Source organism: Trachypithecus francoisi, unplaced genomic scaffold (genome assembly GCF_009764315.1).
Source record: "Trachypithecus francoisi isolate TF-2019V2 unplaced genomic scaffold, Tfra_2.0 Lachesis_group12, whole genome shotgun sequence".
Lineage (NCBI taxonomy): Eukaryota > Metazoa > Chordata > Mammalia > Primates > Cercopithecidae > Trachypithecus > Trachypithecus francoisi.
In genome coordinates, this window is record NW_022681457.1 from 72964118 (window position 1) to 72991382 (window position 27265).

General features: G+C 37.5%; 1 protein-coding gene across 3 annotated transcripts in view; it reads left to right on the forward strand.

Moving 5' to 3' along the window:
* EPS15 (epidermal growth factor receptor pathway substrate 15) overlaps window positions 1–27265 on the forward strand; it is a 166255-nt gene that overhangs the window by 83349 nt on the left and 55641 nt on the right. For all 3 annotated transcript variants that reach the window (XM_033226407.1, XM_033226410.1, XM_033226409.1), the window contains 3 exons: window positions 815–971; window positions 5037–5122; window positions 25337–25409. In XM_033226407.1, coding sequence (XP_033082298.1) covers window positions 815–971; window positions 5037–5122; window positions 25337–25409 — 316 coding nt within the window. The remainder of the gene's footprint in view (window positions 1–814; window positions 972–5036; window positions 5123–25336; window positions 25410–27265) is intronic.

The following is a 27265-nucleotide window of genomic DNA, read 5'->3' on the forward strand; positions in this document are numbered from 1 at the left end:
GGTGTTATCGTCTCCACTTTATAGATGAGGAAACTAAGGTTTGGAGAGGTTTAAAAAATTTAGCCAAGGTTACAAGAAGAAATAAGTAGAAAAGCTGGAATTTAAGATCTATGTGACACATAGTCTTTTTAAGTATGTAGTCTTTTCATCAGACCCTACTGGCCTTCAATGAGTTAAACAGATCAGGATTTCAGAAAGCTGAACTTCTTTTTTTTACTTGCAGAAAAAGAAAATAGAGTAAAACGTTTGCTGTTTCTCTTCAAGTGATTGTGTAAAGCTTTCCAGATTGCTGCCTTTTCCTCACATGTGATTTCCATTTGCAGCTGTTCATTCTGCTTTGGCTTGGTGATCCTTGTATCCTCCTACTCCAAGAGTTGCAGGAGGCATAGCAACATGAAAATTGTGCTTGTTTTAGAATCCTTCTAATGCCACCAGTGAATCAAATTTGTTGAGACTTAGGTTTTATCTTTAATATCTTTTAATGTTAAAAATGTGTTGGGAGTAAGGAATGTTAGAATTCTTTGGCCCACCACAACTTTTACTGTATAGTGGTTCTGAAAATTGGTAAGAAAACACAAAGTGTAAACCCAGATTAGAGGCTCTTGCTCAGCACCAGGGTGAACATTCTCTTTTTACCATCTTAGCTGATCTACCTCTTCGAACAGTTGAGTGAGTTTTTAATAACCTGCAAGTTGGTGTGACTGTCTTTTTAAATTCACCACATTATTTTTAAAAAGCTGCATAGTGGTACTTTCTCTCTGGACTTTTTGCAGTTGTGGCACTTATATACCGTTTATTTTGTTTATTTGTGCAGGTCATTATGCGACACAAAGGACTGTGGGAAGCTTTCAAAGGATCAGTTTGCCTTGGCTTTTCACTTAATCAGTCAGAAGTTAATCAAGGGCATTGATCCTCCTCACGTTCTTACTCCTGAAATGATTCCACCATCAGACAGGGCCAGTTTACGAAAGGTAAGAAAGCTTAAAAGAAAACCTGAATGCATTAATTTCAAAGGAACAAATACTATGTCAAAATACAGATTCAATTTGGATGGAATAGAAAAGAAAATGTATCTGGCTAAGAGCAGAACAGTATACTGTTTGTGGTTTAGTTTGTGCCTATAAATATGTTGGGGTGCCTTGTATAACATCCTTGGCTAGTAGCTTGTTTACGCCATTCATTAAACATGACAACTATATTTCCAATCTTAAAATTGGAAAAATGTGGACTTATTTTTCCTTTGCTGGATTTGTGAATTAAGTTTCATGAATAGATTATAAAAGGAAAGCTATAAAAATTAAATTATTGTGTTTTACTTGGTGATTCACTCTTACATAAAATGATACGGATTTGAAAACAGAATCTTGCATATGATAGTTGCTTGGTGTCAATTTTACATCAAAAAAACCTCCAAGGAAAACATTATGTTGAGGATATATCTGTGTGGTTTTTGCCATAGATGACCTTTTATTCCTGAGTGTACTGCTGAATTTCATATTTGAACAGCTAGAAGTGGGTTTTACCTAGTTTTGGTTTCTGGACAACAGTGAGAATTTTCAAAACTTCATTGTTTTAGTCATGCCTTGATTTTTCTCTCATGTAGAAACCCTTCCTAGTATGATGCATTTACAATATCTTGGCCTTTAATAGACCTTTGAAAGGACTTGCATACCTTAGTGGCTATTTGCCTTTAAAAATAAATACTTTGTATTTTTAAATTTCTTATGGCCTATAAAGTAACCATGGCTATGGCGATTTTTCAGGGTTGTTACACAGTAATAAGAGTTGTCAAATGTGTGGTATGAGGAGAGCTCTTTAAAATATAGAATATTTTGGGTTTTGAATTAATTTTGTCACATGGTTCTTAAAAATCACATTTTAAAAAGCTTAACAAAAATCAAATTGGGACCGAGCACAGTGGCTGACACCTGTAATTCCAGTATTTTGTGAGTCCGAGGTGGGAGGATCACTTGAGGCCAGGAGTTCCAGAACAGGCTGGGCAACATAGCAAGACCCTGTTTCTACAAAAACAAAAAAATTAGCCAAGTAGTTCTAGCTACTCGGGAGGCTGAGGCAGGAGGATCACTTGAACCCCGGGTCTTGCCACAGAGCAAGACCCTGTCTCTTAAAGAAAGAAAGAAAGAAAACTGGATTTTTTAAGTAAACTAAATGGAATTTATAACTCAGGTATGGAGAGTCACTTACAGTAGTTTTGGTCCTTATTTGTAATAAAATAAATATTATCTGCTTTGTGAGTTATTGGGGGGGCATTTTGTGAATTTTTTGATTCCTTATGGACATGGGTCCCTTAAGTTGTGGAAAAGACTGAAAGTGATGCCACCCAGAAAGATAAAGGTTACTGAATTTGCATTTTTGCTCTTTGCTATATAACTGTACCTCAGTTATGGAATACTGTGTTGTTTCATGCTTTCTTTCACCTATGCAGACTGGTTTTTTTTTTTTCGCCTTCTTCATTTTATAACCTATTCAGTTGCCTACCAACACAAATTACAGATACGACAGAAATTTCTGGAGCAAATTAAGTTTGTTCATTGAAGTCTCTATGTTAGTAGATGCTTAAAGTTGCATGAGGTATACAGTTGTCTGAAGTTCATTCACTAGATCATAGATACATTTGTCTCTTTATGTCAGACACCAGCATTATTCATGGAAATGGGAATTTATCACTGCTGTCTTATCTATTAACCCAAAATTTTAACTTTAAAAATGAAAACTTGCATTGTTTTATCTTTCAAATAACCTCTTTTCTCTTTAATCTGTTTTTTTTAGTACTGCATTTTTTGCAGCTTTGACTAATCCTTTTTTGAATGTTGCTTTCCTTTCTGTGTTTTTTCTAGTTTGGACTATTTTTTCCATTCTGCAGCACTCTGCTTTTCGCCTTTCTTGTACTGTCAGTTTCTTAACTCTACTCTCTCTCAAGGTTAGAGCTTTATTTTATGCCTTTTTTAGCTTTATAGTTTTTGGTTTACAAGATATATTTTGAAATGAGAGGTTTTTTATTCAGCAAAAAAGAGAAAATTCCTAAACAGCATGCTTTTGTCACATGTCACTTGGTCCTTGTGTGCATTTTAGCCTACCTTCCCTAGGCTCTGTGATCCACTTAACATCACCAAAGTGGAATTTTTGTGTAATATACAAGATAGGGTGAGAGAAAACATTTTGAAAGAAGGGGACATGCTATATATTTTTCCTCATATATCCTTCAAATGCTACATAAAATATTAACTAAACTTTTTTCAGTATCTGAGGTGTCATTTTCTAGCTTGTTTGAGGTTAAACTAATTTGTCTCACTCTTGTCTTCTTATTTGATGATAATTTTACGGGGAAGACTATAAAATGTGGGTCACCTTTTTTGAGTTAGAGTGACAGAGGAGGTGTGGTAGTCACAAATTCTTTGGTACATTTGCACCTCTGATAGCAAATTTTTCATAACATTTAAGTGAAGTAAGTTACTCTTACTGATAAAAGTGAGACCAAGTGCTAATGTTTCATTTTGTTTAGCTGTCTGGCCAGGCCTAGCTCATAGGTCAGGTTTAGACAGAGTTAAAATACTAGTGAATAGTTGTCGCATTCGGAAATCCACTTTAAATACCTAATTTAATTTAACATTGATACGTTTTTGTGTATCAGTGGAACACAGAAAATAAGAGGTGTATTTCATACAAAGCTATAATTAATATAAAATTGAGATTAGTATTAAACCTTCCTAGATGAATTTTAGTACTGATAGTCAAAACAGCTTAGTACTAAAAGTGCAGTGTGGCATAAAGAAATATAAAAGGAATTACTTGCTAAATTTTATTGATGTACCTGTTTTATCAAATTTACTTTTAGAGTAATAATTTTATTTACCTAAATGATCTTGATATGCAAGTGCCACTGGGGGCATTGCGTGAAATAGCACTTTAATCAGAAGACTCTTGATTAAACTGCGTATTGGCTGGGTTCAACTTTGAGCAAGTCATTTAATCTGTTTCCTCAGTTCTAAAATGGAGTTAATAATAATATCTGCCCTACCTACTGCCCACTTTACAGATTAGTGTTGAGAATTAACTAGTGGAATTTAAAGTGCTTAGTGAATTGTAAATGAGTATATAAATGTGAGGAGATGAGATATTGTGTGTTTTTAGGTTTCTTCTGTTGTGCAAGCTGTTGACGTAAATTAACTATACAACAACATTAAGTATTAACACTAAGTCTTATGTTCTGTTATATCATATAAAGTCAGCAGTATATCTTAGTTTTTACATGTTCAGGCCTCAGTTTTAACATTTCCAGATGGTAATTATCCTGTTATTTGTTAATCTGGTTGTAGCACTGGGTGTAGATGAAATGGCTGAGGAAGCATTTATTTTTTCACTCTGACTTGAGCCAGCTCTCTGGGGCATCAACGATAGTTTACAAAGGACATAGAGCCAAGGTAGAAACAACTCAATGGGAGGCCACATATTTTAAGAACATATTCTATTGAAGAGTTAATTATAACAATAGCTTACATTTATAAAAGGTCACAGTTTGTAGAATGATGATTTACTTTAAATAAAATAGACACAGTATGTAAAAAAAGTATAAATTCCTTGAATTAAATAAAATCAACCACTACTATAGTTCTGAGATTCAACAAATACAAATACAAATAAATCACCATCAATTTTTCTAAGAATTTATACTTCGGTGGAGGAATTAGTTTATGAATCTGGCATCTCTTTTACTGCAAGGTTCTGAACAGGCTAGGATCAAGTGACAAAGACATTCAGATCGGAGGTGGGGATGGGGTACGTAGTATAGAATAACAGTTTTCAGAGAATTTAAGGGAAATGTAAATGTCTTACTATATAATTAAGTATAAAATTATATATAATTGCACTGGATATGATTTTTTTAATGGAAAGTGTCAGTAATAGAGTAAAATATGAAATACTTTGTATCTGGGTAGAGCTTTAATATTTTTAGTGTCTTGTTATATATTGCATAATTTTATAGTAATGTATAATTGTGAACTTTTTGTTTTTAGAACATCATAGGATCAAGTCCTGTTGCAGATTTCTCTGCTATTAAGGAACTAGATACTCTTAACAATGAAATAGTTGACCTACAGAGGTATGTAAAGCAAAATTACAGCCTACTCATAAACACACACACACACACACAGACACACACACATAGACAAAGTACGTACATGTATATATGTGTACAACCTCCTCCCCACACACACCTTTCTGTTTCTAATGTGTATTTTGATAAATGCTACCTTATTTGGTTAAGTACCACAGTTCTGTTTGAACGGAGTCAGGGTACTTCATCATATATGAGGCAGCCTTTAATTGCAGGATACACTATATACTTATGTACCACTGAAAAGTCACTGCCAAATAAACAATGACATGCCATTAACTATAAGGTACTGTTTGATTTCATTTAGAGAAAAATACGAAAAAATGTATATCCTAGAATGACTGAAAAATAGTTTTTCTCCAACCTTAGATATTTGAATAACATATTAGAAAAATGTTATCATTTAATACATTTAATAGATGGAATGTTAAATTCAGACACCATGCCAAGAGCTTTCATAATTATTATTTGACCCTCACACAAACCTTGTAATTTGAGATAGGTGGTGGTGTTTCTATTTTACAGGGAAGAAACTTAAGATGCTTAGATTATTTTGCCCAAAATGATACAAGCTTGTCAGCTGTAGAGCTAATACCTGATCCCAGGACTACTTTATTCTAAGTTGAATCTTCTTTCTTATACATAGGTACTATGTAGGAAAGACTCAAATACAATTAGATTTGAATCTGAGTATAGCAGATAGTATTGGTACTTCCTTAATTTCCGTGTTCCCTGGAAACTTTGTAGTAATACTGATTGTAAAAATGACTATAAAATAACTTTTTAAAAATAAGACAGTTTTTCTGTCTACAGGGCACTGTATCTAAATATTCACACCAATCTTTTTTTGACCCTCACAACACTTTGAAGCAGATAATGGCTGATATACTTCATTTTACTGACAGTATTGAGACATAAGGAGATTAAATGAGTTAACTGCCTTATATGGCAAGAATTTGGCAATGATCTTAACCTTATCTGTGAGACTATATTGAGATTTCTGTAGAAAAACTAGTTGTTAGAATTTTTCAGTTGTAAGAAAGAACTAAACCCAAACTAACTTAGAGTGAAATTTATTGACTTGTGGAACTGAAACCTTTCAAAGGTAGGGCTGGCTTAAAGCATTCCTTGATATTGAGGCTCAGATGATATAATCAGTTCTCTTGCTCTCCATTTCTTGTTCCCATTTCCACTGAGTTAATTCCATTCTCAGATAGACTTTCTCCTTATTTTGGCAAGAGGGCTATAGTACATCTAACTACATGTACTTATAATTTCAAGTTTAGTGAAGAGCGCCTCTCTTCTGGCATTTCCTGGAAAAGACCTGAAATTCAGTCTAATTGGATTGGCTTATTGGCCTTTTCCTATGACATAAAACTTCTAATATGGAAATCCGACCAGGACAAAAAACCCTTCATGGTGATTGTATAGTTTAATTTTGTCCTTACTCATGGGAAAAAAAAAATCAAATCCAGAGTCACACATCACGTTAAGAGACAGTACTGGTGTCAAAACCAGGTTGTGTAAGTTCAGCATTCTTTCTGTTGTGCAATTCTGCCACACATTAGGATTTTTATGTTTTTGACTTTGGTTCAAAATAGAAGTAGTAAACACTTAATTACTGAATCTATAATGGTGTTTAGGCTTTTCATTTTCATGTGGTCCGTAAACATTTTTGCTTCCCTATATATGTTATATACATGTCATAGTAGGTACATTTGAAAATACTTATCTTCTGGGCCTCCTAAGCCTATGAAAATGGATACATACACCAATGTTCTAGGACTTGCTTGATTTGACTTCAAGTGTACTTGTTTAATGTATAAAATATTTCTATAATGAATTTTAATGGGAATTAGAGCATCATAGATAAAATGCTCTTACTGTTGAAAACATTATTTGTTACACTTTGGTCAACTAATCTTTCAATAACTTTTAGTAACTATAATGTTAAGTTGTACCAGTGGCAGTCTTATATAGTAAATGACAGGTGGCAACATGAAAATAACGTACCTAATATTTTGTGACTGTCTTATTATGAAAATCAGAGAATTTCAAAACCTTGTTAGTTTTTAGGGTGTAGTCACATTTTATAAATGTGTGATGTACTTATACATGATTTGACATTTGTGAAAATATTTTTGCTAGACTTTTATTTTAGGTGAGATCTACAGTGTAGGCAACTTACATAATCTGTCAACTCCGTTAGTGTCATAGTCAGACTCATCCCCATGCTAAAATTATAGTTGTTAAAATATGCTTTTGTAAATAGTTGTATTAGGTCATTACAACCAAATCTTCAAGGTATTACATTATAAAAACCTTGGTTTTTATTCTTGTGAATGACCGTTTTTTCCGTGCAAAGTTAAAATTATTCAGCCTTTAATTTTTTTTTTTTTGAAACAGAGTCTGGCTCTGTTGCCCAGGCTGGAGTGCAGTGGTCAGATCTCAGCTCACTGCAAGCTCCGACTCCTGGGTTTACGCCATTCTCTTGCCTCGGCCTCCCGAGTAGCTGGGACTACAGGTGCCCGCCATCACACCCGGCTAGTTTTTTGTATTTTTTTAGTAGAGACGGGATTTCACCATGTTAGCCAAGATGGTCTCGATCTCCTGACCTCGTGATCCTCCCATCTCGGCCTCCCAAAGTGCTGGGATTATAGGCTTGAGCCACCGCGCCCGGCCTAATTTTTTTATTAATATATAATAAGGATGTGATGCGTGTGACTACAAAACAAGAAAAAATAATTTAAACAGATTTTGTGGCTTTTACTAAATTGTTACCTGATAAAATGTTAGCCACTTCTTTGGTTTTGAGATGAAGATACTTAGTTTTAGTCCAGGGGCTGGGTGTGGTAGCTCATGTCTGTAATCCCAGCAGTTTGCGGGGCTGAGGCAGGTGTATCACTTGAGAGTTCGAGACCAGCCTGCCCAAGATGGTCAAAGCCCGTTCTCTACTAAAAATACAAAAATTAAACAAGCGTGATGGCGCACATCTGTAATTCCAGCTACTCAGGAGGCTGAGACAGGAGAATCACTTGAGCCTGGGAGGCAGAGGTTGCAGTGAGCCGTTGCACTCCAGTCTGGGCAACAGAGTAAGACTCGTCTCAAAAAAAAAAAAAAAAATTTTTTTTTTTTTAGTCCAGGGGTCAAACCTCTAAGTAAACAGCACATATGATGTGAAATTGTAATTACTGTATAATGAATATAGTGCTTTACAATACTTTTGTCTTAATGATAGTTATAATACATATTCATTGTAAAATTCGGGAAATAGATAGATGCATAATGAAAAAAGGAATATGTTTTTTAGAATCATATTTTGTTTTAAGCATTGCAAACCAGTGGAAATATCGAAAGCAGTATATAAACTTGAGTTAGTTGGGTAAAGAATGTTCTTTGTTATTGGTCAGAAAATGAGATTTTGTTGTCTTTGTTTTCATCTTTAGTTCACCAAATTGTTTCTTTTTTTTTTTTGAGACTGAGTCTCGCTCTGTCGCCTGGGCTGGCGTGCAGTGGCCGGATCTCAGCTCACTGCAAGCTCCGCCTCCTGGGTTTACGCCATTCTCCTGCCTCAGCCTCCCGAGTAGCTGGGACTACAGGTGCCCACCACCTCGCCCGGCTAGTTTTTCGTATTTTTTAGTAGAGACGGGGTTTTACCGTGTTAGCCAGGATGGTCTCGATCTCCTGACCTCGTGATCCGCCCGCCTCGGCCTCCCAAAGTGCTGGGATTACAGGCTTGAGCCACCGCGCCCATCCCAAATTGTTTCTAGTAGAAAATATAAGACATTGGGAGCTTGAGGCGAGATACCTTTTGGTATATTTTAAAAATTTTTCTGTGATTTCTTCAACATTTGCTATTAATTAAATGATTTAATTATGCCAATTAGATTAAATTAATATGATATTTTTAACTTAAGGAAAAGCAATACAGGTAGTTGTCATATAACACTCATGAAATACCCGAATCTCTTACTTGAGCTCAAGACCTGTATTTTTCATTACCTACTAGTGTTTTCATCTGAATATCTAGTAGGATATGACTTGCCTAATTGTCCCCTCACCTCTGTTTTCTATCTCCCTTGTCAGTGACATCACCATTCACCTAGTCACTCAAGCTAGAAACCTGAGATTTTTCTTCTCATCTTTAGTCTTCTACCTTTGCAGTGTCTCTTGGATTTGTTCCTGTCTTCCCTTTTGTCTGATCAACTTCTCACTCTTCAAATCTCACCTTAGACATCATTTCCTCTGGGAGATGAAGCCTTCCTTGACTTTACCTCCCAACCTCTATTCTCTCTTCAAGTCTTATTTAAGAGCCTATTTTATGTAGTCTTTATATTTACAACTGTTATAACATTTATCATACTTTGTTATAATTCTGTGTTTTTTTAATCTCCAACTAGATTATGTGCTTCTTAAGCACAGGGGCTGCTTGTATCCCTAGTATTTAGCTTATAATAGATGAGAAAATAATCTTTTCAATATTGTTGAAATCTGTCTTCTCTGTTCTATGTTTCTTTCTTAGTTTTAGCCTTTATATTTTATCTGGATCATGGCTGTGACCTCCTCATTGGCTCCCTGCTTTGAGTCTTTTCCTCCTTTGGACCATCCTACTTCCAACTGATACATAAAATACAACTCAGATCCCTCAGTGACTTCCCATCTCCAGCTGAATCCAGTTCACTTCTTTGAACATGGCGTAAAGGCTCATCCTTCATGGTGTTCACTTGGCACCCTGACCATTCTTCTGTCTTAGCCACCTCTCACAGTATGCTCCCTTATGGTACTGTAAAGCTATTTGAGAACAGATACAGTGTGTTTGCTCTTTGTACTCTGAGTGCTCAGTACAGTACTCGAATCTACTATTTCAGCTTTATCCCCTTTCTCCAGTTGTATGATAGATGGGTTTATTACCTCTTACTTCAACATACCACCACTTTTATTCCTCTGTGTCTCTGATCCTACTGTTCCCCTTTGCCTGAAGCACACCTTTTACCTTATAAAGTTTTTTTCATGTTCAAGATGCATCTTAAATATTGTCTGTTCTGTCAAGCTTTCCATGAAATCTTCAGATTGCTAGTTATTCTTTTCTCTTCTTCCAGAGGCTTTATTCCTTTATTGTAGTATTTTCTACTGTTTATAGTAATTTATATCGCTTTTTTGGTAAATATTTAATTCCTAAGGGCAAGAGCTATGTCTTGTTCATTTTGGTAGGCCTGGAAATTAACACACACATTACTTGACCCCATGGAATTAGTATAACCTAGTTGGTTGAATGAATGACTCAAAGTATATTATAAATATTGGAATATTTCCAAGACTTACTTTCTGCAAAATTTATGGCAGAATAGAAGCCATGTGTTAAATGTTGAACAAGACCTTCTGAATAATTGCTTATTTTGAAGACTATAGGAAAGGATTTTAGGCCGGACACAGTGGCTTATACCTGTAATCCCAGCACTTTGGGAGGCTGCGGCGTGTGGATCACCTGAGGTCAGGAGTTTGAGACCAGCCTGGCCAACATGGCGAAACCCCATCTGTACTAAAAATACAAAAATTAGCCGGGCATGGTGGCGCATGCCTATAATCCCAGCTACTCAGGAGGCTTGAGACATGAGAATCGCTTGAACCTGGGAGGCAGAGGTTGCAGTGAGCCGAGGTCATGCCACTGTGCTCCAGCTTAGGCAACAGAGTGAGACTCAGTCTCAAAAAAAAAAAGAAAAAAAAAAAAGAGAGAAAAAGAAAAGGATTTTATATATAAAAGGTTTTTAAATCCTCACAGGAGCATTAAGGGCTGATTTTTTTTTTTAATATTCTGCAGACTTAGTGTTTTTTTTTCTCACTTTAAAAAATTGTGGTAAAATACACACAACATAGTAATTTATCATCTTAACCATTTTTAGATAAACAATTCAGTGGTATGAAATATATTCACATGGCCAGGCGAAGTAGATCATGCCTGTAATCCCAGCACTTTGGGAGGCCGAGATGGGCGAATCATCTGAGATTAGGAGTTCAAGACCAGCCTGGCCAACATGACGAAACCCTGTCTCTACTAAAAATACAAAAACTAGCTGGGCGTGGTGGCAGGTGCCTGGAATCCCAGTTACTCATGAGGCTGAGGCAGGAGAATCGCTTGAACCCTGGAGGTGGAGGTTATGGTGAGCCGAGATTACACCACTGCACTCCAGCCTGGGCGACAAGAGTGAGACTCCGTTTCAAAAAAAGAAAAAGAAATATATTCACAGTGTTGTGCAACCATCATCACCATTCATTTCCAAGACTCTTTTCATCTTATAAAACTGAAACCCCATACCCATTAAACAATAACTCCCCATACTCTACTCCCTCCCATTTTCCTTGCCCTTCCCTAGAGTAGCCACCATTCTATTTTCTGTCTCTCTGATTTTGAATACTGTAACTATCTCATATAAGCAGAATGACGAGATATTTGTCTTTTTATGACTATCTTATTTCGCATAACGTCCTCAGGGTTCATCTGTGTTGTGGCATATGTCAGATTTCCTTCCTTTTTCAGGCTGAATAATAATTCCATTGTACTTACATACCACATTTTGTTTACCTGTTCATCTATTGATGGACATTTGGGTTGCTTCCACATTTTAGCTATTATGAATAATGCTGCTATGAACATGAATGTACAAATACCTTTTCAAGACCCTGCTGTCAGTTCTTTGTAGTATATTTGCAGAAGTGGAATTGCTTAATCATATGGTAATTGCAGACCTGTTTTTGTGTCAAGGATTTCCTTTGAAAATCTGATGAAGACTTTATACCCTGCCCACAGAAAAAAATAACATGTATATCTGTGATACTATTTTGTATTTATTTCAGGAGTTCCCAGACACTTAAAAACTGTCTGTGGACCCATTCTTGAGAGCTGTTGCTATGAAAGTAAAATGCCTCAGTTAGAGAAGTTCTTGGCAGTGGAAAAGATGAAACATACTAAGAGATTGCTTCAGTCACTTGGATAATGTGGTGGTAAATTATGCTGAGGCAGGAGTTAATATTTTGTCATCTACTAGCTTCCATTTCCTTCCTGTCTCTGTCCTTTTAGCAAGAACATCAGGAAGTTAAAGCCACATCCTGTCAGGCCTGTTGGTTATCCTGGTCTTGGGCCAGTAAACAGGATAGATAATTAGAATAATAGTTATCAGGCATTGTACTATGCCTTCTTTATATAAGTTCACTTGTTGAGCTCTTGTAACATCCCTGAAGGGTAAATAACTTTATTTCAGTTTTTCAGATGAAGAAATGAATAAGTCTTCATTTCCAAGAAGCTTTCTCTGATTATCTGCCTCAGCTCAGAGAGCACACAGTTTCCTTCTCTCCCAGTAGACTCTCGACTGTGTGATGACACAGGCCAACTCTTACTTCTAATGAGGCAATATAGTATAGTATTTCAGAGCATGGGCTTTTTAACCAGGTTTCCAGATTGCCTGACATGACCTGGATATACTTAACTATCTGTACCTCAGTTTTTTTATCTATAAAATGGAAATATGAATAACCATGTACAGTGCTTAATGCAATGCTTGGAACATAATAAGTTCTCAATACATGTTAGTATCTATCATCATCATCCCAACACCGAGTTCAGCACTTAGAGTACAGGATTTACTCAATAGCTGTTCACTAAATATTGGTTGGAGTAGCTGAATGAACTTTCTTTCTCTAGTTGAGGAGTGAATGGAACTATGTAGCCAGGTAGCCAGGTTCTGTGTTCCTAAATATATAGACCTCTACTTCCATCATGTTCAAGAACTGATTTTTTAAAATTTCTAAATCCTAGCATATGGTTTGAATTTTTAAAAATTCTACGTTTTTGTTTTAGTTCAGCTCAAATATCATTAGAAACCATTATGTCTGGAGCATTCATTGCTTATATTATCAAATCTGGAGCTCTTTTACTTATATGGTCCAACTTGATGTGTTTTTGACCCTCTAAAGATCTGTGATACTGATGCTAAAAGGTCTCTTTTGTGACTCTGCCTTAAGAATGGTATTACTGGTTAAATAACTGAAGCTCTAGGTTGTGGTATGCATTTCTTTGATAGTAAGGAGGCAGCCTAATTCATTTTCACATAAAGTGTATAGATCATCATTAAAACTTCGGTTTTGGGAGACTCTCCTTATTTGAAAACCTCCTTGCTGAAGTCTGAACCTGTGCTGTCCAGTATAGTAGCCACTACCTGTGTGGTGATTGAGCACTTGAAATATGGCTAGTCCAATTTAAGATGTGTTGTTAGTATAAAATATACTGGATTTCAAAGATTTAGAATGAAAAAGAAGAATGTAAAATATCTTAATGTTTTTCACCTTTATTACATTTTGAAATACTACATTAAAATAAATTTCACTCATTTCTTTTTACTTTTTAATGTGTGCCTGTTAGATCATTTAAAAATTACATAGGCCAGGCATGGTGGCTCACGCCTGTAATCCCAGCACTTTGGGAGGCCAAGGCAAGAGAATTGCTGAGGCCAGGAGTTGAGATCACCCTGGGCAACAAAGCAAGACCCAGTCTCTATTAAATAAATACATACATACATACATATATACATAATCTATGTGTCTTCTGTTGGACCTGTTCTGTTCTGAGTTAGAATTATTATACATTTCATTTGCTTGTACTGTTTTGTGGCTCTGGTAGCTTACTAAGGGGCATTTACCTCTTTTAATACAGCAATAATTATTGAGATGTATTATAGTCTGTCTTTGGAAAGCAAAAACATCTACCAAGAAATTTCAGCTCCTGGAGGATTTAAGAGTCACAGTCTCGGCCGGGCACGGTGGCTCAAAGTGTAATCCCAGCACTTTGGAGGCCGAGACGGGCGGATCACGAGGTCAGGAGATCGAGATCATCCTGGCTAACCCGGTGAAACCCCGTGTCTACTAAAAAAAAAAAAATACAAAAAATTAGCCGGGCGTGGTGGCGGGCGCCTGTGGTCCCAGCTACTCCGGAGGCTGAGGCAGGAGAATGGCGTGAACCCAGGAGGCGGAGCTTGCAGTGAGCTGAGATCCGGCCACTGCACTCCAGCCTGGGCGACAGAGTGAGACTCTGTCTCAAAAAAAAAGAGTCACAGTCTCCGCCAACATACTGGAGGCCTGATTGCCATCACTCCAGGTGCTTTTGTACAGCTTTCAAAAAGCCAGTAAATGTATTTTTATACTAGTAAACAATGTAATGGTAATAATAATAGTAGCTGAAATTTATTTAGCACTTACTACATGCCAGGCATTGCCCTGGAGTGTTTCTAGATGTAACATAAATTAATCCTGCCCATTAACTTTATTATCCCTATTTTGTAATTCAGAAAATTACGGTTTTGTTTTATATATCTTTTCTGTTGGTTTCTTTTAATCTCATTTTGTCCTGCTAGATAAGTAGAATAAATTATTATGGATTTGCAAAATAAATTTGTATTTCTGGCCAGGCGCAGTAGCTCATGCCTGTAATCCCAGCACTTTGGGAGGCCGAGGCGGGAGGATCACCTGAGGGTCAGGAGTTTTGAGACCAGCCTGGCCAATAAGGTGAAACCCTGTCTCTACTAAAAATACAAAAATTAGCTGGGCGTGCTGGTGCACACCTGTAATCCCAGCTTCTCCGGAGGCTGAGACAGGAGAATTACTTGAACCCGGGAGGCAGAGGTTATAGTGAGTCGAGATTGCCCCACTGCATTCTCACCTGTGCGACAGAGCGAGACTCTGTCTCCAGAGATATGTATATATATTATTTCTCCTTTGAAAAATGAACCATCTGGCCAGGCGCGGTGGCTCAAGCCTTTAATCCCAGCACTTTGGGAGGCCGAGACGGGTGGATCACGAGGTCAGGCGATCAAGACCATCCTGGCTAACACGGTGAAACCCCGTCTCTACTAAAAAAATACAAAAAACTAGTGGGCGAGGTGGCGGGCGCCTGTAGTCCCAGCTACTCAGGAGGCTGAGGCAGGAGAATGGCGTAAACGGGTAGGCGGAGCTTGCAGTGAGCTGAGATCCGGCCACTGCACTCCAGCCCGGGCGACAGAGCGAGACTCCATCTCAGAAAAAAAAAAAAAAAAAGAAAAAGAACCATCTAATTTTGGGACCTGCCACTAAGGGGGTGTGCTTTGTCATATAAGCCACACCCCAAAGTTTGTGTTTTTTCTGATTCTAGTTAGGCTCTCTTTTCAATGACTTATACCCATAAATATATTCTCTTATTTTTAAAAATAAAACCCATTAAAAACAGCCAGTCTCTCAGAACTAAGAACATTAGTTATTCCCATAGTACCATCATACTTTCACAGTATTTATCTTAAATTTTTATAATTAATGGCTATTAGTTTTCCCCAGCAAACTATAAATAGAGGCCCAACTACAATCTTGTTTGGAATATAGTAGACATTTAATAAATATTTGTTGAAAAAATGAAATAATATCTCATAAAGATTATATAATTAAGGCAAGTTTTATTTATGCATGTGTTTGTGTGTGTGTGTGTATGTATGTATGTATACATTTTTGAGATAGGGTCAGGCTCTGTTGCCCAGGCTGGAGAGCAGTGGTGTGATCATGGGTCACTTTAGCCTTGACTTCCCAGACTTAAGCAATCTTCCCACCTTAGCCTCCTAAGTAGCTGGGACTACAGGCATGTGCTACCACGCCCAGCTAATTTTTTAAAAAATTTTTTACGGAGACGTGGGTGTCACTGTGTTGCCCAGCATGGTCTCAAACTCTTGGCTCAAGTGGTCCTCCCACTTCAGCTTCCCAAAGTGTTGGGATTACAGTTGTGAACCACTGTGCCTGACAAAGGCAACTTTTAGAGTAATTTAAAACTTATGATAAGAATAAATGTCTTTGTCCTCGAACTTTAACCGAAGCTTTTATGAACTACAAATTCTTGTTTTTTTGTTTTTTTGGTTTTTTTTGAGATGAAGTCTTGCTCTGTCACCCAGGCAGGAGTGCAGTGACACGATCTTGGTTCACTACAACCTCCACCTCTCAGGTTCAAGTGATTCTCTTGCCTCAGCCTCTCGAGTAGCTGGGATTACAGGCGTGTACCACCACGCACAGCTGATTTTTGTATTTTTAGTAGAGACAGGATTTCACCGTGTTGGCCAGGCTTGTCTCGAACTTCTGACCTCAAGTGATCTGCCCACCTCGGCCTCCCAAAGTGCTGGGATTAAAAACATGAGCCACTGCACTCAGCCATGAACTGTGATTCTTAGAATGAAAGGTCGTGTAACTTTCAAATGGTTTAAATTTAAAACGAAGACTTTCTCATCAGCTTTCTATAGTTACTACTGTAATCTAGCTCAAGGCTTCTGACAGTTCCTAAGATAAGCAGAGTCAGGGTGTTTTATTGCCTTTCTAGCAATTGTCATCAGCTTTCTGAGCAGTAAGTGCCTCTGCTTCCTCTCTTCCTGCACAAGCCAGACAGGAAAGAAGAGCTGCGTTGCTAAATAATGCCATTCGGTGTTCAAAGAAGCATGTCTCAGAAACCTCTAAGGGACTCACCATTTCCTGTATATTAAAAGTCTGTCTTGGCTGGGCACGATGGCTCACGCCTATAATTCCAGCACTTCGGGAGGCTGAGGCGGGTGGATCACCTGAGGTCAGGAGTTCAAGACCAGCCTGTCCAGTAAGGTGAAACCCCATCTCTACGAAAAATACAAAAATTAGCCGGGCATGGTGGCGGATGCCTGTAATCCCAGCTACTTGGAAGATTGAGGCAGGAGAATCACTTGAACCCAGGAGGCAGAGGTTGCAGTGAGCCGAGATCCCGCCACTGCACTCCAACCTGGGCTTCAGAGTGAGACTTTGTCTCAAAATAAAGAAAAAATCAACAACAACAACAACAGTAAAAGCCTGTCTTTTACCTAGTACAGAAGTTCTTTATAAGCTTATTCTGATTTACCATTTCAACTTTATTTAACCACACATGAACCTTCCATTCTAGGTAAGTTAGTCTGTCTAGAATTTTCTCATCTCTCTACTTTCTTTTTCATTAATTTTTTCTTATCATAAAATATACATAAGATAAAATTTACTACTTTAAATTTTTAACCACTTAAAGTGTACCATTCAGTGTCATTAATTGTACACTTAAAATGGTTAAAGTTTTAAAGTAATTTTTTTTTTTGAGATGGAGTTTCACTCTTTTGTTGTCATTTTTAGATGTACTTAATGTCATTAAATACATTCACAGTAATTGTGCAATTATCACCGCTGTGAATCTCTGGAACTTTATCATCCCAAACTGAACAATCTATTTGGAATTGATATAAACTAACTTCAGTCCCATACAAAACTGTGCTCCTGGCCAGGCGTGGTGGCTCATGCCTGTAATCCCAGGAATTTGGGAAGCCAAGATGGGAGGATAGCTTGAAGTCAGGGCAATATAGTGAGAAAATAAAATTAGTTGGCTGTGGTGGTGCATACCTGTAGTCCTAGCTACTCAAGAGGCTGAGGCAGGAGGACTGCCTGAGGCCAGGAGTTCGAGACTACAGTGAGCTGTGATCACACCAATGCACTCCAGCCTGGGAAACAGAGAGACTCTGTCTTTAAAGACACAAATAAAACTCTGGTTGTATACAGCTCCATTCTCTCCTCTGCTCTTACCCCCACTTTTTTTTTTTTTTTTTTTTTGAGATAGAGTCTTGCTCTGTTGTCCAAGCTGGAGTGCAGCAGTGCAATCAGTGCAATCTTGGCTCACTGCAACCTCTGCCTCCCGGGTTCAAGTGATTCTCCTGCCTCAGCCTCCCAAGTAGCTGGGGCTACAGGCACCTGCCATCACACCTAACTAATTCTTGTATTTTTAGTAGAGATGGGGTTTCACTATGTTGGCCAGGCTGGTCACGAACTCCTGACCTCAGGTGATCCATCCACCTCAGCCTCCTGAAGTGCTGGGATTACAGGAGTGAGCCACCGCACCTAGCCCATTCTCACCCTGTTATGTTGTTGATGTCATAAACAGTATCAAAACTCCCCCGCTGGGCACGGTGGCTCATGCCTGTAATCCCAGCACTTTGGGAGGCCAAGGCGGGCGGATCATGAGGTCAGGAGATCGAGACCATCCTGGCTAACACGGTGAAACCCCATGTCTACTAAAAATACAAACAAAGCCGGGCGCGGTGGCTCAAGCCTGTAATCCCAGCACTTTGGGAGGCCGAGACGGGCAGATCACAAGGTCAGGAGATCGAGACCATCCTGGCTAACAAGGTGAAACCCCGTCTCTACTAAAAAAATACAAAAAACTAGCCAGGCGAAGTGGCGGGCGCCTGTAGTCCCAGCTACTCGGGAGGCTGAGGCAGGAGAATGGCGTAAACCCGGGAGGCGGAGCTTGCAGTGAGCTGAGATCCCGTCACTGCACTCCAGTCCGGGCGACAGAGCGAGACTCCGCCTCAAAAACAAACAAACAAACAAACAAAAAATTAGCCGGGCGTGGTGGCGGACGCCTGTAGTCCCAGTTACTTGGGAGGCTGAGGCAGGAGAATGGTGTGAACCCGGGAGGTGGAACTTGCAGTGAGCCGAGATTGCGCTACTACACTCCAGCCTGGGCAACAGAGCGAGACTCCATCTCAAAAAAAAAAAAAAACTCCCCCGTTACGTTATTGATGTCACAAACTGTATCTTTATACATTGTGTATCTACTAACAAATTCATAAATTCTTTTTTATGCATCTGTCTCTTAAATTCTATAGAAAGTATAAAGCGGAGTTGTAAACAAAAATTACAGTTATACTGGTTTTTATATTTACCTATGTATTTACCTTTACTGGAGATCTTTTTATCTTCTTATGACTTTCAATTACTATCTAGCATCCTTTCATTTTAACTTCAAGGACTCCCTTTAGCATTTCTTGTAGGGCAGATCTAGAAGTAATGAACTCCCTCAGCCTTTGTCTGTCTAGGAGTATTTTGATTTCTCCCTCATTCTTTTGAAGCACTGTTTTGTCAGGTATAGAATTCTCAGTTGACAGGTTTTTTTTCTTCCAGCACTTTAAATATATCATTTCTTTGCCTTCTGACCTTCAAGTTTCTGCTGAGAAATCCATTGATAATCTTATTAAGGATTGATTATATGTCACAAATTGACAAGTTGCTTTTCTTCTTGCTTGCTATTTTCAAGATTCTTTCAACAGTTTGATTATAATGTGTCTCAGTGTGAGTCTCTTTGTGTTTATGCTACTTGGAGTTCATTGAGGTTTTTAGATTTGTAGATGCAGATCTTTTATCAAATTTGAAGAGTTTTCTTCTCAGTCTGCTTCTTACTGCTGTTTTGCCAACATTGTCTGTGCTTTCTTGTATAAGCTTTATCTCTGGCTGAAATACCATTTTCTTACCTGACATTTACTCTTTCCTTCAAGGCTTAGCTGAAGTCTCTCATTTCCTTCACGCAGTATTCTCAGACCGGAGTAATTTATATTGATAAACATGACATTATTGTCTGCACAGCTCACTTAGGAATTAATCATCCTACCTTCAGTGATACCAAGGAGACCTTTTCTGACCTTCCTCAGGGAGAGTCAAGTTCCCATTCTTTGTGTTCTCATAGAACCTTTCCTATCCCACAATGCTTACCTGTTGTAGCACCTAGTACAGTGCATTGTAATTATCTCTTTATATTCTTATCCCCAACCCCTCACACCAGGTGTGTGTTCACATACTCTGAATTAAGGGCTTCTTAATGGCAGGTGCCTACTGGTTTTATGTATCCCTTAAGTATAGCATAGTGACAAGTATGTAATAGGATTCAATATGTGTTACTGAGTCAGTAGATAAGTTGCATAGTGGTATATTAGGTTTTATTGTGTATTTTCTCTATCGCTCTTCATAGCAACCCCATATATGGTTTGTAAAGTAGATACTCATTTTATAGCTGCAGAAACTAGAGCTTATAAAGAGTTTGTTGGTGTTTAACTTTTTATTTAGCATCTGCTATGTAAACCGGGTATGCTGGCATAAATTTTGTAATCCTGTATGCAATTGTGAGATAAAGGTTTTATTATCCCTCTTTGAAGAGAAGAAAACAGAGGCTTATAAAAGATGAAATGACCTACCTAACTGGAGCTGGTTTAGGCAAAAAGAAGAATTTGATGACCCCATATAATTGGAAGAGTAAAGGTATAGGTGGGCAGGAAGGAGGGTTAGAAAGAGAACAAATAGGATGTGTGCATATATGTATATGTGTGTGTATATATATGTGTATATATGTGTGTGTGTATATATATGTAGAGAGAGCGGGAGACAGAGATTTTAAGAAATTTTTAAGGTTGTGGGAGCTGGCAAGTCTGACATCTGTAGGACAGGCGGGCAGGCTGGAGACCCAGTGAAGAGTTGATGTTGCATCTCAAGTTTAAAGGTAATCTGAGATAGAATTCCTTCTTCCTTGGGGGACCTCATCTCTCTCTTATAATGCCTTCAAGTGATTGGATGTGGTCTACTTACGTTATTAAGGGTAATCTGCTTTACTCAAGTCTATTGATTTAAATGTTCATCACACCTAAAAAATACCTTCACAGTAACATCTAGGGTCGTGTTTGTCCAAATATCTGGGCACTGTGGCCTAGCCAAATTAGCCCATAAAATTAAGTATAACAGGAGGTGACAGGAGCCGGGGCTTGCTACCTAGAATGCTAGCTTTTTATCAGTTCCAAATAAAAGTATCCTAGATAAAGATTCTGACTGCTTTGGCATCGGTTACAGGCTCATTCTTGAATTAATCTCTGTGATTGTGTGGTGGGATACTTTGACTGGCTAAGCTTCGACCAGGAGCCAATTTCTGGCCAGTCATTGCCCAGAGAGATGGCATCTTCTGTTTCAACTATATGAGTAGAAAGACATTAGAAGAGGCAGAAAGAGGAGCAATCTCCTAAAAGGATTGCTGAACCCTAGAAGGAGAGAGGGTCGGCCAGGACAAATAGCTGTTACTACAGTGATGTAAGGTGACTTGTGATAGAGCTTGTATTTTAGTATTTTGGAGCCTGTTTTTCTCCAAATCTTATGGTTTCAAAACCATATAATGAGTTTCTAAAAGTAGAGAGCAGATAGGTTATTTTTGAATGATATTCAGATAAGATTTTGGGGTAGAAATTTTAGTGTTTACATTATTTATTCTATAACTATGTTAGATCAATGTTTTCTAACCTTTTTTATAACTCATAATTCCTTTTGACAAATTAAAAAACTACTTCATTATTGTTTAAAATTCTAAGTAATGTTAATATTTAGGCTCAATATTAATTACTTGACATCTTACATATTTTGCCTTGCAAATCCTAAGATGATAGAGATATTAGCATCCACATATGAAAAATGAGACTAGGGCTCTGAAAGGTTAAGTGACCTGATCAGAGTGAGAAAAACAGTTTCTCGGAAGAGCTAGCTTTTTCTCTGTTTGCTTGTGAGAGAGATTGGCAGTTAAGCTACTTAGTGATACCATTTTTATGGCTAAATGTACTTCAAGAGAATTTTTATAATTAAGTTTCAGGATTGAAAAATACAGCTTTGTGAGTTTTCACAACTTTCTAGTTTCGAATAGTTTCTAGTTTTTAATGTTTTCTGGTTACAAAACAGTGGACACTGATGTTTAGAAAAAAAGACATAAAACTGTGTATCTGGGAAGGACTTTGAAGATGATTTTATCTTGTCTTTGATAATATTGGAATTGCATCAAAAACTAAGGCAGATGGCTCACGCTCTACTCCTTGCACACAGAGTCTAGGAAAATGGAAGTGGATTGCATAGACTCAAGGTCCCTCAGCCTAACTGTCCTTGTGAATAACTGGACCATTTCTTATTAGATTTATGTGTTTATCAACCTTAGGCTTCTGAAAGCCTAGCTTGAGATTTGCTTTCCTTAATGGTTCAAATTCACTGCTCCATGGAATCAGAACTGTGAGCCTTTGGAATACCAGGGAGCTTTATTCCTGGCTTGTTCTTTATAGCTTTGGTACTTGTGGATTCCTCAGGATGTGCAAGCATCTTCAGAATGAAAAGAACCAGAAAGATAGTCTAAAATAGAGGATGAGTAGGATCATTTCATTTCCCTTTTCTGGAAATTACTAAGGTGAAGGTAATAGCTTTTCCTGTCATGACATCCAAGATGAGTGGTGGTTCGGGCAAAATGCTCACACACTGGTTTTTTTTTTTTTTTTGGCGACAGAGTCTAACTCTGTTGCCCAGGCTGGAATGCAGTGGCCCGATAACTGCTCACTGCAGCCTCTGCCTTCTGAGTTCAAGTGATCCTCCTGCCTCAGCCTCCTCAGTAGCAGGGACTGCAGGTGTGCGAGACCACACCCAGCTAATTATTGTATTTTTAGTAGAGACAGGGTTTTACCACATTGGCCAGGCTGGTCTCAATCTCCTGACCTCAAGTGATCCACCCACCTCGGCCTCCCAAACTGCTGGAATTATAGGTGTGAGCCACCACACCCGGCCTCACACACTTCTTTTTGAAATAATGTCTTATATCTGCCTTATCTACCTATATTGGTGGCCTCCTTGAGAAGTTGCATGTTAATACTACTTTTTACTGTGGCACAGATCCTTAAAGAGAATTGTTTTTAAATTACTAGTGTTAAAAATAATGCTTGTATTGATTATGTGTCCATCAACTGTAGAAAAATATACATGTTGTTCAAAGTAGGGAGAAGGTAAGAAATATGGTCAAGTATCCTAAGTGCACCTAAATATTTGTTTAGATATTTTTATTTGCCTGAAATGAGAAGAATAGTTACAAAGGTTAAGAGTCATTGCAAGACAACAGAATAACATTTGAGCATCTCTGAAACTGTAAACTAGGTTGAGAAAATTACTTGGTTTTCAGTCTGATTTACAGGACAGGTTTTCAGTTATAATTTTTAAAATAGAAAGTGATATAATAGAACATTTAATTCTTTTTAAGTTTTCTATTTAGCAATATATGTTATACTACTTGGTTGTGCTAATAAAAGGAGTATTATAAGACCAGAATTTTATTAGATAAACATGAATCAAAAGTTAAATTTAATTGATCTTCATACTAAGAGGAATTAATGCCTAAAGATCTCCATTTTTTTTTATTGTTGGGAATGGTCTTCAGAATATGTTTAGAAATAACTCCATCCTTTCCTCCCCTTCCTCTTCCTCCCCAATAGACCCCAAATTACGAAGTTTGTACTCCTCAAGTTTCCTCCATCTTACCTGAACATACCTGTGTTCGCTTTTCAGAGCTGAGTCCTTTGTAATCTGTTTTGGATTTTCACCAAGTGAGCTTCCTTCCTTTGCTCTCCCATCCTTCTGCCTTGGCTACTTTGAGTCAGCTCACTGCCTTCTTGTAGCCCTGTTTTCCTCCATGCACACTTGATCTGAGCAGACACTGTCAGTGACAGCAGTTAGCAGCAGAGCAGAAAGAATTCAGTACAAGCGTGTGCACTGCTGATCTCTGACACTGTAATGTTTTCTATTTTTGTTATCTACTTTCAGAAACCGGAAGCTGAGTTGATACTGACCTTTTGTGGAATGCCTCTGAGGATTTGGGATGGGGGGAGGGTGCTAGATTTTCATATGACTTACCTCTAACATGCTGCAGCAAGACTGAAAACATTCATCTGCTCACATAAGGAGGAAAGAAAATTTCCAAGATTGAGCTTGCAGAATTTGTTGGGTATTTTCAGAAAATTTTCCCCCTTTGTTTTTCTATTTCTTGAATTTGCCTTATTTATATAAGGGTTGGAGGTGGGGGATGGCCTTTGCATAATAAATAGGTTGAGGTATGGAAGGATCGGACTGCAACAATGATTCGCATGGTAAGGGACTGTTTAAAATCTCCACGACATCACGACCCACATTGCGACCCATCTGACAAACGGTTACTGAGCTCCTTGGCCATCTCAAACGTTTAAAAGTACAATGTACAAATAGCTTTATTTGTATAGTTTCTTCCATACACATCTTAAGAACATTGTGCCTACATATCCAAAACAGTTTATTTTTGTCTACATTTAAAATCTCACCTCAAGAAGGTGAGAAATATAAATGAAGGATGCAGTTGTCCCTTAAGTATCTGCTTTGGTATAATTTTCTCACTTTCCTTTATGCTGGAACTAAATGGAGCCTGAGCTTACATTTTGGGTTATGTCTGAGATGGAAACTGAAATGTAGTCTTGAAGCTCGAAGGAGAAACTTGGCTATACTAACCTGAAGGACTTATTAAATGCTGTCTTCCCTTCTCCATGTTGCCACCTTTTACCTTTCCCCAAAACCCCAGAAATGTACTGCTGCAGAATTATTTGGGCTTTTTCTCTCATTTTGCAGAAAAGAAAGTGAAGGAAGGTGCGTATGTTTGTATGTGCGTGTGCACGCATGATTTCAGTACAACTACAAATGAGCAGTTAAATTGTTAAATCAAAAGAAGCAGCTTTATTTTGCAGTTCTGAATCTAAGGTTGCTTGGGATTCATTCATAGCAACCCAGGCCTGATTAAAGCATATAAGAATTTAGGTAACCATGTTTCAAAGTAAAAGTGGAGCCCAGCATGTTTGATTTGAAGAATAGAAGAGATAAATGCTGCTGTGGTTCTTTTTTTACTTTATATATACTGTGTGTATATTTGATCAATTTGATTTGATATATGGTCCTAAAATAGCTTTTTTTGAGATGTAATTTTTGATAGAGCAAATTGCCTGTGTATTAACAATCTTTCCCATTTTCTCTGTTGTTTCATTCTAAAATTGATGCACACCAGTGATTTAAGGGGAAATTAACACTTCAGTAAATGTCTTTTTCCTTAATATTGTTGACTGTTTCTATTAGCCATTTTCATTTAATTTGACAGTGGTACCTAAGGGTTAACCTTACAGAGCTGATGCAACCCCTCCTTTTCTTTACCAGCAATTTTCATTGGACACTATTTCCATAGCAACAGTGACATCAGTGAAACCTGAGTGTTTCATTGATTATTTTTCTCCTCTTCTTTTTTTAATCTATCCTCTTTTCACCACATTTTAGTGAGAAAGCAATTTTTTTTACAAACGGAGCTTATATTGATTTTTATTCCATGAATAATTAAAAGAGGGTAGAAAAATCTGCCCTTCATTTAAAAATTGAATGTTTCACTATGTATTTAAAAAACGATTCAGGATTAGGAGGATGGATAACCATACCAGCTGTAGCTGATGTTCTAAAATATTCTTGCATTGTTTGCTGGTCTTCTAGGGAAAAGAATAATGTGGAACAGGACCTTAAGGAGAAAGAAGATACTATTAAACAAAGGACAAGCGAGGTTCAAGTAAGTGACCATAAAATTTAGTGTTCCACTTCTGATTTAGGACTATTCATTTTAAATGTATATGGTTATTTACTATTTGCTGGATGTAGTATTAGGTCAAAGGAATGCTTAACGTGTTTATATTATATAAATGTTTATCTTTTCCAAGATGATTGTTCTGGCTTGGAATTCTGGCCTGCAAAGATTATACTGCAATGAGAAAGCAGTATTTTTCAGCATAGATTTCTGGTTTTGAAAGTATTTTTTAAATGGTACTTACCTGCATATTATATCATTAAAGGTGTAAATTTGCATGACTTACAATGTTAATATTTTTGCACCAGTAAAATTAGAGTGAGACCATCTCCTCCTCCTCCTTCTCCTCCTCCTCCTCCTCCTCCTCATCATCAAAAACCAAAATGCTTTTTCATGCATGTGAAATTTTTGTTAGCTAGGAGACCTAGTATGTTAAAGAACTGTTTCTCATAATACTGGTAGGGTGGGAGATGATATAGAACAATTTAAAGTAGTGTTTTATGAGTAGCTTAGTAACCAGCATATCTTAAACTTTGGCATAAAGAGCTTTAATTCATTTTCATTAGGTGTTGTGTTAAATAGTTTCATTTTACAAAGGAAAAGGATGATAAAACCTCCGTTTTTGTTTGGGAAATGATAAAAATAAGGAGGTAGCAGTGTTTCTAACCTTAGAAATAGAGAAAACTGGGCAGTGCCTCACTTAGAGCAGTAAGCAATGCATGTGGCCATGTTATTGGGGTACTGTTTCCTGAATGCTGCACTGGCACATAGAGGAGACTGGATATAGAAGCACTGGTAGCAGTTGCTAGTAAGAACTCTTGGGTGAGCATTTCTTAATGTGTTGCTTGTATATTGGATTTTCCTGCTTTTCCTAATAGTTTTAAGTAGGGAAAAACTCTAAATTGTTAGGTCCATTGTTTTGTTTTGATGCAGGACATTCATTAGAGATTGTCTGTCTGGTGGACTGTGCTAGGGCGGGGAGAATGATTTACTGAAGAGTTGAGGAAGAAACCAGAGGGACTTGTTGTCGGAAGTTGATTCTCTGATTAGGTGACTACATTTATTATATTTACTTGAATTTTCCTAAAGGCAGTGCAAGTTAAGAGTTCATCTTCAATATAATTATCTTTCTGGTAGTGAGGTTAGGTGGGCATAAGAGGGTAAGTTATCTGAATTACATTACTTTGTGCAGTTTTTGAGCTTCTTAGGAAATGCAAAAGAGCCACACATTTTAAGCAGTTATTACTAAAAATAGTTTAAAATGGAAGATAAAATAATCTATGCAAGTTTTCATAATTCGAAGAAATAGATGTAGCTACTGATACAATCTTGGCCAGCTTCTAAATTTAGCCAGTTACTGCTGTAAAGTACACAGGTTCTTGTGATAGACAGCATTTTGTTGAGTATGTCTACCTGTTGGTTTTTCCCTACTGCGTTTTTTGAGGATGTGAATTTAAATATCCAGTTTAGAAGACTGCTGAAATTTACATTGTTTCCTTCAGTTTAAATAGGCTATCCTTGAATATTTGGTTTCTTGTAATTATAGAAGTTTTGTTGTCCATCAGAATTTCTCCGTGATTTGCTTGCCCTTCTTAATTAGTGGCAGTGGTAAGGTGTATGTCTAACCTTAAGCTTTGCAAAATCCAGAATGTGTGATTGGCACAAGAAGATGAAATGGTTGAATTTTTCCGCATAGAGTGCTCTAAGTATAAGTAAGACATCTTGGGCCATGGGAAGTAAAGATCAACTAGTAATCGTTGAAAACAAATTCATTGAAAAATATAGTGGATTAATTAAAGATTGGGATTAGTAGATTCATTGTTTATTCCATCCCACTACAG